At 39.1% G+C, this 14,599-nt stretch overlaps 1 protein-coding gene across 3 annotated transcripts in view; it reads left to right on the plus strand.

Moving 5' to 3' along the window:
• Window positions 1–14,599, plus strand: part of CAMK1D (calcium/calmodulin dependent protein kinase ID) — a 437,751-nt gene that overhangs the window by 252,313 nt on the left and 170,839 nt on the right. For all 3 annotated transcript variants that reach the window (XM_056573326.1, XM_056573327.1, XM_056573328.1), the window contains one exon: window positions 7,552–7,626. In XM_056573326.1, the coding sequence (XP_056429301.1) occupies window positions 7,552–7,626 (75 nt within the window). The remainder of the gene's footprint in view (window positions 1–7,551; window positions 7,627–14,599) is intronic.

Raw genomic sequence — 14,599 nt, forward strand, 5'->3', positions numbered from 1 at the left:
CGAGCACATAATTGTCTTATAGTTTTGCCGATATAATAGAACCCACATGGGCAATAGATGACATATACCACAAATTTAGTTCTACAAGTAATAAGATCAGTTACTGTGTGCGTAATTGCGCCTAATCTCATAGTTTTTAATTCAGCGTTATACTTACAAAAACTACATGACTTACATGCAAAATTCCCTTTCGGGGTACATTTCTCCAGCCATGTATTTTCTGTATTTTTCTTAGTTTTTATTTGTTTTTTCAAAATGTCACCTATAGTTTTATTTTTTCTGTATGAAATCAATGGTTTTTTACTAGCTACTTCTTTCAATTCTGCATCACTCTCTATTATATGCCAATTCCGTCTAACTGCCTGTTCTATAGTTCTATTCAAAGGTGTATTCTGAAAGGTGAAAGTGAAACGTTTCTGTTCTAATGTGTGTGTCTTATTCTTATTTTTATTTTTTAATAGATTAACCCGTTGCATTTTTGTAGTTCTTTCTCTACCTTCTTTTATTAACTGCATGGGATACTGTCTTTCTATGAGTCTTTTCTGTAAATCATCGGCTTGCATATTAAATGTTTCATCTTGGGCATTATTCCGCCTTAGACGAATAAATTGTCCGTAGGGAATACCCTTCTTCACTGATGCTGGGTGAGAGCTGTGATAGTGAAGAAGGGTATTCCTGGACATATCTTTTCTATGTCCTTCGCTCACAATCTTATTTCCATTAATAATCAATTTAACATCTAAAAATTCGATAGATGATCCCCCAAATTGAGACGTAAAGGCAAGGTTCATTGTATTCACTTCATTTAAGTGTCTAACGAAACTGTCAAATTGTGACTCGGTCCCTGCCCAAGCTATTAATATGTCGTCCACATAACGGGCATAGAATTTCAAATGCCCGATGTATGGATTCATGGAGGAGTAAATATACTGCCTCTCAAATTCAGCCAAAAAGAGGTTTGCGTATGTACAGGACACCGGGGTGCCCATCGGGGTCCCGGTGTCCTGTCTATACCAACTGTCTCCATACATAAATGTACTGTTAGATAATACAAAGGAAAGTGCATCAATTACGAAACCAACAAATTCTTCTGACTTATTGGACCTTCTTAGTCCTTTCTTGACAGCCTGCACACCCGTATCATGTGGAATACGGGTGTACAGGCTGACAACATCTATTGAACACAGCTTCCACTCCCTCTCCCAATTCAAATCTTCCATCATTTGTAAAAGGTGTAAAGTATCATTTATGTATGCAGGTATGGCCTTCAGCATAGGGCTCAATAGCCATTCCAAGTAATGAGAAAGGTGTTCAGTGACAGACCCCACTCCTGAGACGATAGGTCGTCCCGGGGGTGGGGATCTGTCCTTTATGAACTTTAGGTAAATGATACCAGGTAGCTGGCTTAGGGGTATCTGGAATCAAACGTTCTGCATTCTTTTTAGATAAGGTACCTTTCGCGACTGCTGAATGAAGAAAAGACGTTAATTTTGAGAGGATTCTACTTGTGGGGTCGGATTTTAACATGGTGTAGGTAGCGGTGTCCTGAAGTTGCCTTTCGGCTTCGGCTATATACATAGATTTATACATTACAACCACTGCCCCACCTTTGTCCGCTCGAACCACCTGTAAATCTTCCCTATTTTTCAAAATGTTAAGTGCCTTAGTTTCATCTGCCGATAAATTCTGTGGGGCTTCTTTGTACATTATAGACTTAACGTCTTGCATGACTGCGTTTTGAAACAGGTCCAGGCTACTCCCCGGAAAAATCGGGGGGTTAAACCTGGATCTCTTTCCTTTAGAAAAATAGACAGCTTTTGACCCACATTCATTATTCGGTTCGCTGAATTCATTAGCTAACATCTCTAAACATTCTATTTCTACTTGGGTACATTCTTTAGGAAAAAAACCTAAATTATTTGTTTCTACCGGTAAATCTGCTTCACATTGGTCGTGCTCTAGTATTTTTTTATTTTGGAAAAACTTGAAAAGGTTGATGTCTCTAAGGGATCGCGCTAAGTCGATCTCAAAGGAGACTGGGTTAAATTTCTCAACCAGTCCATAACTTAGACCTTTAGATAAGAGAGTGTCCATTGCTGGATCAAGAGTCTCTGATGTAAGATTAATGACATTTGATTCAATACATGCATCTGTCCTGTTCAGACTGTGGTTTTTCTTTTCTTTGGATCCTTGAGATTTTTTTGATCTCCCTCTTCTTGTGTGTTTACTGCTTCTAAAGGGACTGCTTCGTTTTTATTCTTAGAAGGATATTCTTGCTGTTTCTTACAAGATTTCTCTTTATTCACATTCTCAGTGCGTTTTTTAACGAATTGCTGCGATAATCTTCTTTGTGAATAAGATTTGGTCGCACTATAAGGTACATTTTTCTTCTGGTGCCATTGAAATTCGTTATCTTGATCATAGTCCGTTTTATCACGTAAAAATTTCTCTCGTTTCTTGTTCTTGACTTCTTCTTGTAATGCAGTGAGTTTAAGTTGTAACTTGGAGTAAAAAGAGCTTTTTTGTTCATCTGTGGCTCTTTTAATATATTCATTTTTCACTTTGACCAGATCTTCGTTAATTTTATCCTGTTCGATTCTTCTTCTTGTTAGAACTATTTGTAGGAGTCTCATAGAATGTTCATGATGAGCTTGTTTCCAAATATTGATAAAAATGGGATCATCATTAAATTGTGCCGGGACTTTGTAGGCTCTAAGTCCTCTTGGAGACCTATCACATTGGACGTACGACTGCAGCGAGTTAATCGTCCAGAAGATGTTGATTTCTTTTTCGGATAGATTAGTTATGCGATGCTCCAGGGACTTCACATCTATAAGCTCAATGTCATCCCTGGTATTGCATTCCAGGAAATACCCCCCCCCGGATCCTCTCTCCCAGTGAGTATTAGGTTTTCCAAATATGTCAACATCCCGTCTGATTCCATATCCATGTTTTGTGGCATGGATTCTGCCATGGTAGCGTGCTCTGAATACAAAGGAATTCACAATCAAAGAGCAAAGAGAAGATGTAATATTCGGCACTGCTCCTATTGGCTAGGCTGGATTGTACGGCGGGCGTGTGACTTGGATAAACCGATAGAGATATGGTGGTGCTCTGACGTTTCAGCAAAGTATAAATCTTCAATGCAGTAGAGAATAGAATAACATCGGCACTCACCGGTCTTCTCTTAAAAAAGGCTTCTTTATTGATACATACTCACAACATGAAATGCAGTAAGGGAGAGGGACCCGTGCAGGGGGGGTACGTGGTAGGCGACAGATTCTGTTTCACTCGTTATACAAGCTTCATCCGGCCATATCTACCTGGATTTCTGTGCTGCTTCTTATACAGGTGGGTGGCCAATCGTGAATGCTCTGGACCGCCCTCTTCTTTTGATGCACCTGGTGAGTTCTCGTTAGAGTCTCACCATTGGCTAACCATCGCCATTTTTGTAAGTGCATCAGTATAAGAAAGCATATACTAAGACATGTGCATGTTAAAAACTGAAAATTTAAAAACATGGTGCATAATCAATTTTATCATTCAATCCGAGGGGACCAGCTGCTGCTGTTTGTATGATCCAATATGTTTCTCTTTGCAAGAGGTATTGATCCAGGCTTATCCCCGGTTTGGGTTTAACCTTTTCTATCCCGGAGAATTTTAGATGATCCAATTGTCCCTTGTGGGCTTCCATCATATGGGCAATAAGACGCGGTGCTCCTTTCAAGGTACGGAACGAATAAAGATGTTCCCTAATACGAGCACATAATTGTCTTATAGTTTTGCCGATATAATAGAACCCACATGGGCAATAGATGACATATACCACAAATTTAGTTCTACAAGTAATAAGATCAGTTACTGTGTGAGTAATTGCGCCTAATCTCATAGTTTTTAATTCAGCGTTATACTTACAAAAACTACATGACTTACATGCAAAATTCCCTTTCGGGGTACATTTCTCCAGCCATGTATTTTCTGTATTTTTCTTAGTTTTTATTTGTTTTTTCAAAATGTCACCTATAGTTTTATTTTTTCTGTATGAAATCAATGGTTTTTTACTAGCTACTTCTTTCAATTCTGCATCACTCTCTATTATATGCCAATTCCGTCTAACTGCCTGTTCTATAGTTCTATTCAAAGGTGTATTCTGAAAGGTGAAAGTGAAACGTTTCTGTTCTAATGTGTGTGTCTTATTCTTATTTTTATTTTTTAATAGATTAACCCGTTGCATTTTTGTAGTTCTTTCTCTACCTTCTTTTATTAACTGCATGGGATACTGTCTTTCTATGAGTCTTTTCTGTAAATCATCGGCTTGCATATTAAATGTTTCATCTTGGGCATTATTCCGCCTTAGACGAATAAATTGTCCGTAGGGAATACCCTTCTTCACTGATGCTGGGTGAGAGCTGTGATAGTGAAGAAGGGTATTCCTGGACATATCTTTTCTATGTCCTTCGCTCACAATCTTATTTCCATTAATAATCAATTTAACATCTAAAAATTCGATAGATGATCCCCCAAATTGAGACGTAAAGGCAAGGTTCATTGTATTCACTTCATTTAAGTGTCTAACGTAACTGTCAAATTGTGACTCGGCCCCTGCCCAAGCTATTAATATGTCGTCCACATAACGGGCATAGAATTTTAAATGCCCGATGTATGGATTCATGGAGGAGTAAATATACTGCCTCTCAAATTCAGCCAAAAAGAGGTTTGCGTATGTACAGGACACCGGGGTGCCCATCGGGGTCCTGGTGTCCTGTCTATACCAACTGTCTCCATACATAAATGTACTGTTAGATAATACAAAGGAAAGTGCATCAATTACGAAACCAACAAATTAAAAACTATGAGATTAGGCGCAATTACGCACACAGTAACTGATCTTATTACTTGTAGAACTAAATTTGTGGTATATGTCATCTATTGCCCATGTGGGTTCTATTATATCGGCAAAACTATAAGACAATTATGTGCTCGTATTAGGGAACATCTTTATTCGTTCCGTACCTTGAAAGGAGCACCGCGTCTTATTGCCCATATGATGGAAGCCCACAAGGGACAATTGGATCATCTAAAATTCTCCGGGATAGAAAAGGTTAAACCCAAACCGGGGATAAGCCTGGATCAATACCTCTTGCAAAGAGAAACATATTGGATCATACAAACAGCAGCAGCTGGTCCCCTCGGATTGAATGATAAAATTGATTATGCACCATGTTTTTAAATTTTCAGTTTTTAACATGCACATGTCTTAGTATATGCTTTCTTATACTGATGCACTTACAAAAATGGCGATGGTTAGCCAATGGTGAGACTCTAACGAGAACTCACCAGGTGCATCAAAAGAAGAGGGCGGTCCAGAGCATTCACGATTGGCCACCCACCTGTATAAGAAGCAGCACAGAAATCCAGGTAGATATGGCCGGATGAAGCTCGTATAACGAGTGAAACAGAATCTGTCGCCTACCACGTACCCCCCCTGCACGGGTCCCTCTCCCTTACTGCATTTCATGTTGTGAGTATGTATCAATAAAGAAGCCTTTTTTAAGAGAAGACCGGTGAGTGCCGATGTTATTCTATTCTCTACTGCATTGAAGATTTGTGAAATACTTCTATTTGAAAATCTTAATCCTTCCAGTACTTATCAGCTGATGTGAACTACAGAGGAAGTTGTGTGGTTCTTTCCAGTCTGACAACACTGCTCTCTGATGCCATCTCTGCCCGTGTCAGGAACTTTCCAGAGTAGGAACAAATCCCCACCACCTCACCTGCTCTGGACAGTTCCTGACATGGACAGAGGTGTCAGTAGAGATCACAGTGGTCAGACTGGAAAGAACTACACAACTTTCTTTGTAGTATACAGCAACTGAAAATGCTGGAATGTTCAAGATTTTTAAAAAGAAGTAATGTACAAATCTGTTAAAATTTCTAGCATAGGTTAATTTGAATATATTTGTTTTCCACCGGAGTACCCGTTTAAATAAAAAAAAAAAAACATGACAAATTAAACAAAATGCCGTCCAATCTTCCTTCTGTTACTCCAGCCTGCTTTAGCAGGCTAAAGCAACAGAGTGCAGATAACACTGCTCAATGCCATGTAATAGCAAAGCATTGATCAATGTTAGGAATCAAAAGATTCCATGTTATAGTCCTCTATGTGGACTAAAAATTTTTTTAAAAATAATAATAAAAAAAGTAATAAATGTGTATAACCCCTAATAAAAGTTACAATCACCTCCCTTTTCCATTTTATAAATAAAATGTAAAAAAAAATTAAAATAAATAAACATATGTGGCATGCATAAATGTGCAAATTCTTCAAATATAATGTTCATCAAAATGCACAGTCAGTGAGTTAAATGGGAAAAAACTACCATAGTCCAGATATGTGCATTTTTTGGTCACTTCATATAGCAGAAAAAAATTCCTAAAAAGTGATCAAAATTTTTTTTTGTTAAAGTTACAGATCACAGGGCAAAAAAAATGAGCCCTCATACAGCCCTGTATACCCAAAAATAAAAAAGTTATAGGGGTCAGAATAGGTTCACTTCGTAGAAACGCAACCCCCCCAAAAAAATGCATAACAGCTGCTTTTTTTTGTTTGTTTTTTTTTAAATTTTGGCCCACAAATAATTTTTTTTGGCTTTACCATACCATTTCATACCATATCATTTTGTGGTAAAATGAGTGGTGTCATTACAAAATACAATAAGTCCCGCAAACAACAAGCCCTATAGATGGAAATTTTATGAAAAATTGGAAAAGTTATGAATTTTAAAAGGTGAGGAGGAAAAAATGGAAATGCAGAAAAAAAAATTACTGCATCATTAAGTTTTTTTTAAAATAAATGTAAAGTTAAAAAAAAAAGTTGCATAAAAAAAGGGCAAATGTGCAAACCCACATAGCATGGTGTTTTTTCACTCCCATAGACTTCTTTGGGAGAAAAACACAAAGATTTCTGTGAAAAAAAACACCATAGTCTCAATATACTGCTATTATGAAAAACTGCCACTGAGCCCAAAAAAGCTGAAAAACGCCAAAGAGGAGAAAAAAACAAAAACAAAGGCCAAACAGAAATTTAGCAAAAAAAAAAAAAAAAAAAGTGGAAACTTAGTCTTATACTTCTCACCCCTTCATTCTAGATCCACTTCTAGCTTTGGCTCAAAAACTGCCCTGTGTGACATGGCACCAAAATGTGTGTGAATTAATGCATGAAAATTACTGTTTTTTTTTACAAGTTTTTTACAAAAAGGATGGTTTCAGATACAGTAGTTCTGGCAAAAATCACTGACATTTTTGATACAGTGTTCATGAGTTGATTTAAAAGGAATAGAAAAAGTGAATGAAGAGCTTGTTGTAAAAAAATTTTTTTCTAAATCCCACCTGAAAATAAAATTCCCTATAAACATTGACTGTACTGCAGCGTGCTTTTCCCCAATTGAGGTTCTCGTTACCATGTTATCATACAAATTTTTTCAGGTAGATAAATTCACTACAGTTAATGATTTACACTGAAGCTAATTTACTGTTTTCTAATTTTCTCAGAATCAAACACGAGAACATCGTTGCCATGGAAGATATCTATGAGAGTCCAAGCCATTTGTACCTGGTCATGCAGCTGTAAGTAGTCATTTATTACAGGCTTCAAGTGGTGTCCCCAGTGATTCCTCAAATTCTTCACATAAAAGTAATGAAGATACATTCAAACAAGCTTATATGAAGTCAAATCAAGCAGTAAATAATAAAAAGAGAAGAATTAGGCTTCACACTGTGTTCGAATAAACACACTCAGCATATACACCAGGAAAGCACAAAGACGAATATAACCATTGGCCCCCATAGACCAAAGAAGGTCAAAGAGCGTCTCCATTGTGGTGGCAGTGTTGGCATACCATTTTTCTTACTGTGCAGGACAGTATAGCAGACTGTGATTTCCTATACAATGAGCAATGGCATACTTTTTATTTGTTTTATGGCCAATGGCCGAAGTATGCCACTGTAGGGCTACACTCCCAGTGTATACCTCCCATGTATAGAATCAAAGCAATGTAAATATAGCCTTATGCTCTATTGACATATGAAAAGTAGCCTACATTTGTGATATACATAAGCATTTTGGTATAACAGTATGTTGACTTAACCCCTTAAGGACCAGGGGTTTTTCCGTTTTTGCACTTTCGTTTTTTCCTCCTTACCTTTAAAAAATCATAACCCTTTCCATTTTGCACCTAAAAATCCATATGATGGCTTATTTTTTGCGCCACCAATTCTACTTTGTAAGGACATCAGTCATTTTACCCAAAAATCTACGGCGAAACGAAAAAAAAAATCATTGTGATACAAAATTTTTGAAAAAAACGCCATTTTGTAAGTTTTGGGGGCTTCTGTTTCTACGCAGTAAATTTTTCGGTAAAAGTGACACATTCTCTTTATTCTGTAGGTCCATTCGATTGATACCCTACTTATATAGGTTTGATTTTGTCATACTTCTGAAAAAAATCATAACTACATGCAGGAAAATTTATACGTTTAAAATTGTCATCTTCTGACCCCTATAACTTTTTTATTTTACTGCGTATGGGTCGGTATGAGGGCTCATTTTTTGCATCGTGATCTGAAGTTTTTAGCAGTACCCTTTTTGTATTGATCGGACTTGTTGATCACTTTTAATTTTTTTTGATGATATAAAAAGTGACCAAAAATACACAATTTTGGACTTTGGAATTTTTTTGCGCGTAAGCTATTGACCGTGCGGTTAAATTAACAATATATTTTTATAACTTTGAACGCCGCGTCTAAAGGGTTAATAGCGCGCGGCACCACGATCACTGCCGTGCGCTATTAGCCACGGGTCCCGGCTAATGTCGTGGCCCCGCGTTATAGAAAGGGAAAAGACTCAGGACGTACCAGTACGTCCTTGGTCCTTAAGGGGTTAAAACACATCATGTCCACTAGTAAAATACATTCAGTCCAATAAACTCAATGGAGCTGGCACAGATAAGCTGTAGTATACGTTCTGACAGTATATAAACCATACCTCAAATGTGAATGTAGCTTTATAGAGATTATCCTCCAACTCTAGTTTTGGCTCCAAAAAATTTTTAAAAATGGCATATGTGAAAGTAACCTTCAGGATATGTCCATGCATTGTGAATACACTGATTCATGTGGAAAATCCATTGCGTTTTCTGTTGCAGCAATGTGAAAGATATAGGAAATCTCACTTAAAAATCTTTTGAATCTACTTGAAAATGTACCTACTTGTAAAGCCTATAGACATCAATAGGTTAAATTCAAAAGCATGTCCTATATTTGCATAGATCACATGTGCATATTTGTCCTGTTTTTTACATCTGTTTTTCAGCAAAATACAGAGCAAAAAAGAGATACAATACAGAACCAAAAAACAGAACAATTGTGAATAATAACATTTGTATTGCAATAAAATAATAATATCAGTATTTCTTATCTGCATTAAATTTAAATTTTACCACAGAAGTGGGAATGAGCCCCCATAAAGATAATGTTTGATAAATAAATAGATAAAACTGTGCTGGTGTCATAGCCTGTAGGTATAATTTGCTAGGTTACTATGACAACCAAAGTGTTGTATATCATGTTTCATTATACAGATAATGAGCAGACATAATTGCAATTTTTTTCTTGAGACACATTACTTTTAACCACTTAAAAATCAGTACATTTAGGTATGAACCCACAAAGTAAATTGTGATGAAAAATATTCATCCTCCTTTCTAGATGTTGCTTTTAAATTGCAGATTTGTCACACTGAATTCTAATTTCTAATCTTTAAATTGACTGGTGATGAAACCTATTTTCCGCTTGCCGATAAATGAACATATATTGGTAAATAATATTCTCTTACTACCTTTCTGTGATCTTCCATGCTTTACTCCTACTTTTGATGCAACATTTGATGCAGCATTCTGCCTTGAGGTCTTCATTGGCTGAACTTTCTTCTGGTGTACATCCTTTAACAGACTTCCTGTCTGATCAAGACGCTCTAGCCTGGAATTCAGCCACATCTATCTCCCTCCCACTATGTGGGATGGACTAGGTATGTTTACAATGAGCAAGGAATTTCTTCCCTGAATTTCCACAGTGGATCCACACCATTCAAATTGGTGTGGATTATTTCGGCAGACTTGGATCTGTGGTAGAAATTCTGTAACAGACATTATGCTGTGTGTACTCAGCAGCAACCTCCTATTGAAAACAATAGGAGGCGGCTTCATCTGGAATCCGAATTTTCGTACTGTCAAAGAGCCCTCATAGTCAAGAAGATGTAGTGTGAGTTAAAGAGAGTTGGCTAAATTCCCAACTAAAGTGTCCTGAACAAACTGGTAGTTTATCTGAGACAACATAGCCAATGATATGTAGTAAATTAACTTTATTTACCAACATATGTTCATTTATTAGATAGTTGAAAAAAATATTTAATTGTTGCACTCTTTTAACCTCTTTTCTCATGTGGACATGCCATTACGTGCGTACAGCTTCTGCAGTAAGACATAATGGTATGTCCAGCGAATGGCACAGGAGCTGTGTCTAGCATCACCATCAACAGTGGGTAGCCAAAGCAGTTTTAATCCCCTAGGTTCTGTGGCCAATAGCAAATTAAGAATCTAAGTTCTTTTACAGGAGACCCCCCCCCCCCCCCCCAAGAAAACAAAGGTATTTTTTTTATTTTTTTGCTGCTTTGCTGTGTTTTATGTTGCTGAATTGCAAATGAAACATACCGGCAGACTTATCAAAACTGTCTCAAAGAAAAACTGCCCACAGCAATATATCAAAGCACAGCTTAGGTAGTAGTTCCTGAAGTAGCTAGGTATTGCATTAGGTAGTAGCGCCGCAACCCCACCTTTTTTAATGTACTTTTTATTTAATTTAACATGAATTTATTTACATTTTTGAGTACCCATTCTGCTGAGCATCGAGCTGGCAGTCTGCCGCAAGGCGAGCTACCACCTGTTCCAGCCCGTGCCTCTCAGCGCCCACGCCCCCCACTGTCCTACTCTTTGTGGAACTGCAAATCTTTCATTTAATCAGATGTGGTTCATGAAATCATTCAGCAGGCATCCCGGGACATCATCAAGGGGGGTCTTGGACAGTCAATTCAGACTAGCGATCTGCGGCGATTCCGGGTCATACGAGTTTCTGGTGACCCGGAAAATAAGGGGGATCGGGGCTGTCCAAGACACCCATGATCCCCCTGAAGGGATAGGAGTGAGGTGGCAATGGTGCCACCCCTCCTATCCCTGCTGTTGGTCCGTCAGAAGTAACAGACCAATAGCAGATCGGGGGGCTGGGGGGTTAAAGTTTGGTTCTGCCCACCCACAGTAGTCCGGGCAGAACGGGGGAACTGTCCTATGATTGGCGCCGGAGGTCACTTACCATTGGGGGCGCCCATTGGTGGCGGCAGCAGCGGGTGGCGATGACATGCGGCTGGCTCCCTGGTGGAGACTTCGGAAGACGGTGATTTGCCTAGCAACAGCTGGAGAGCTACAGTTTGGAGATCACTGTGCAGTGGTCCCTAAACTTTGGCCCTCTAGATCCTGCAAAACTACAACTCCCAGCATGCCCACACAGCAGTTTGCTGTCTAGGCATGCTGGGATTCGTAGTTTTGCAACATCTGGAGGGCCACAGTTTTGAGATCACTGTGCGGTGGTTTATAAACAGTGGCGCTCTAAATCTTGCAAAATTACAACTCCCAGCATGCACGAACAGCAAACGGCTGTCTCGCCATGCTGGGAGTTTTAGGTTCCTACCTCCAGCTGTTGTATAACTACATCTACCAGCATGCCCTTTGCAACAGCTGGAGGCACACTGTTTGGAAAATACTGAGTTAGGTAACAGAACCTAACTGAACGTTTTCCAACCAGTGTGCCTCCAGCTGTTGCAAAAGTACAACTCCCAGCATGCACAGTCTGTCAGTGCATGCTGGGAGTTGTAGTTTTGCAACAGCTGGAGGTTTGACCACCCTCCCCCCACCATGTGGATGTACAGGATACATTCACACTGGCGGGTTTACAGCGAGTTTCCTGCTTCAAGTTTGAGCTGCAGCTAATTTTCCACCACAGCTCAAACTTCTAGCGGGAAACTCACCGTAAACCCCCGCCTGTATGAATGTACCCTAAAAACACTATACTACACTAACACATAATAAAGGTTAAAATGCTACATATACACGCCCTTACACTGTCCCCACCAATAAAAATGAAAAACATATTGTACGGCAGTGTTTCCAAAACGGAGCCTCCAGTTATTGCAAAACAACAACTCCCAGCATTTCTGGACAGCCACTGAGTGTCCAGGCATGCTGGGAGTTTAGCAACAGCTGGAGACACCCTGTTTGGGAATCACTGGCGTAGAATACCCCTATGTCCACCCCTATGCAATCCCTAATTTAGTCCTCAAATGCGCATATTTCAAGGAAACAGTTTAGGGACACGAATGGGGTATTTCCGTACTCGGGAGGAAATGTCTTACAAATTTTGGGGGTCTTTTTCTCCTTTTACCCTTTATGAAAAGGAAAAGTTGGGGTCTACACCAGCCTGTTAGTGTAAAAAAATAAAAAAAATTTACACTAACATTCTGGTGTTGCCCAATACTTTTTATTTTCACAAGAGGTGAAAAGGAAAAAAAGACCCCCAAAATTTGTAACCCAATTTCTCCTGAGTATGGAAATACCCCATATGTGAGCATAAAATGCTATGCGGACACACAACAAGGCTCAGGAGTAAGAGTGTACTATGTATATTTGAGACCTAAATTGGTGATTTGCACAGGGGTGGCTGATTTTACAGTGGTTCTGACATAAATGCAAAAAACTAACATTTTGGAAACTACACCCCTCACGGAACATACCAAGGGGTATAGTGAGCCTGTTAACTAAAATGCTGGTGTTACCCTAAATTTTTCATTTTCACAAGGGAAAATAGGAAAAAAATCCCCCCAAAATTTGTAACCCCAACTAAGAACATACTTCATATGTGGATGTAAAGTGCTCTGCGAGCGAACTACAATGCCCAGAAGAGAAGGAGCGCCATTGGGCTTTTGGAGAGAAAATTTTTCCAGAATTGAACGCCATGTATGTTTACAAAGCCCCCATAGTGCCATAACAATGGACCCCCCCCCCCACACGTGACCCCATTTTGGAAACTACACCCCTCACCGAATGTAATAAGGGGTGCAGTGAGCATCTACGCCCCACAGGTGTCTAACAGATTTTTGGAACAGTGGTCCGTGAAAATCAAAAATGTAATGAGGAGAACATATAGTAGCTGAATGACACAGTGTGGAGGTGGCGGCAGCATAAGGAGAACATATGGTGGCTGAATGACACAGTGTGGAGGTGGCGGTATCATGAGGAGACCATATAGTGGCTGAATGACACCGCCTGGAGTTGGTGGCATTATGAGGAGAACATATAGTGGCTGAATGACACAGCGTGGAGTTGCGGCAGCATGAGGAGAACAAATAGTAGCTGAATGACGCAGGGTGGAGGTGGCGACAGCATAAGGAGAACATATAGTGGTTGAATGACACAGCGTGGAGGTGGCAGCAGCATGAGGAGACCACATAGTGGCTGAATGACACAGCCTGGAGTTTGCAGCAGCAAATTTTGGGGGGATTTCTCTCCTTTTACTCTCAAAAAATGGCTCTACAAGAACATGCGAGTGTAAAAAATGACGATTCAAAATGTTCTCACTTTGCTGCTATTCCTGTGAAACACCTAAAGGGTTAAAAAAAACTTTCTGAATGTCATTTTGAATACTTTGAGGTGTGCAGTTTTTATAATGGGTAATTTATGGGGTATTCCTAACATGAAAGCCCCTCAAATCCACTTCAAACTGAACTGGTCCCTGAAAAATTCCGATTTAGAAATTTTTGTGAACTTTGAAGCCCTCTAATATTTTCCAAAAGTAAAAACATGCCAACTTTATGATGCCAACATAAAGTAGACATATTGTACATGTGAATCAATATATAATTTATTTGGAATATCCCTTTTCCTTACAAGCAGAGAGTTTCAAAGTTGTAAAAATGCAAAATTTTCAAAATTTTCATGAAATTTGGGGATTTTTCACCAAGAAAGGATGCAAGTAACGACAAAAATTTACCACTATGTTAAAGTAGAATATGTCACAAAAAAAACTATCTCAGAATCAACTGTAAAAGCATCCCAGAGTTATTAATGCATAAAGTGACAGTGGTCAGAATTGCAAAAAAGGTTAAGGTGAAAAAGGGCTCAGTCCTTAAGGGGTTAATGTCCCAGGCCCCGGCATTTACTTTGAATAAATAGAGTTGTTACAAAAGACCAAATCTAACAAGAAGTCACATGTCACATGGCAGCACAATGACAGAGCCTGGAGGTGGCATCAGTATGAGGAGACCACATAGTGGCTGAATGACACAGCCTGGAGTTGGTGGCAGCATGAGGAGAACATATAGTGGCTGAAGGACACAGTGTGAAATTGGCGGCAGCATGAGGAGAAAATTTAGTGGCTGAAAGACACAGCGTGGAGGTGGCGGCACCATTAGAAGAACATATAGTGGCTGAATGACACA

The sequence above is a fragment of the Hyla sarda genome, chromosome 4 (assembly GCF_029499605.1).
Source record: "Hyla sarda isolate aHylSar1 chromosome 4, aHylSar1.hap1, whole genome shotgun sequence".
In the NCBI taxonomy this organism is placed as follows: domain Eukaryota; kingdom Metazoa; phylum Chordata; class Amphibia; order Anura; family Hylidae; genus Hyla; species Hyla sarda.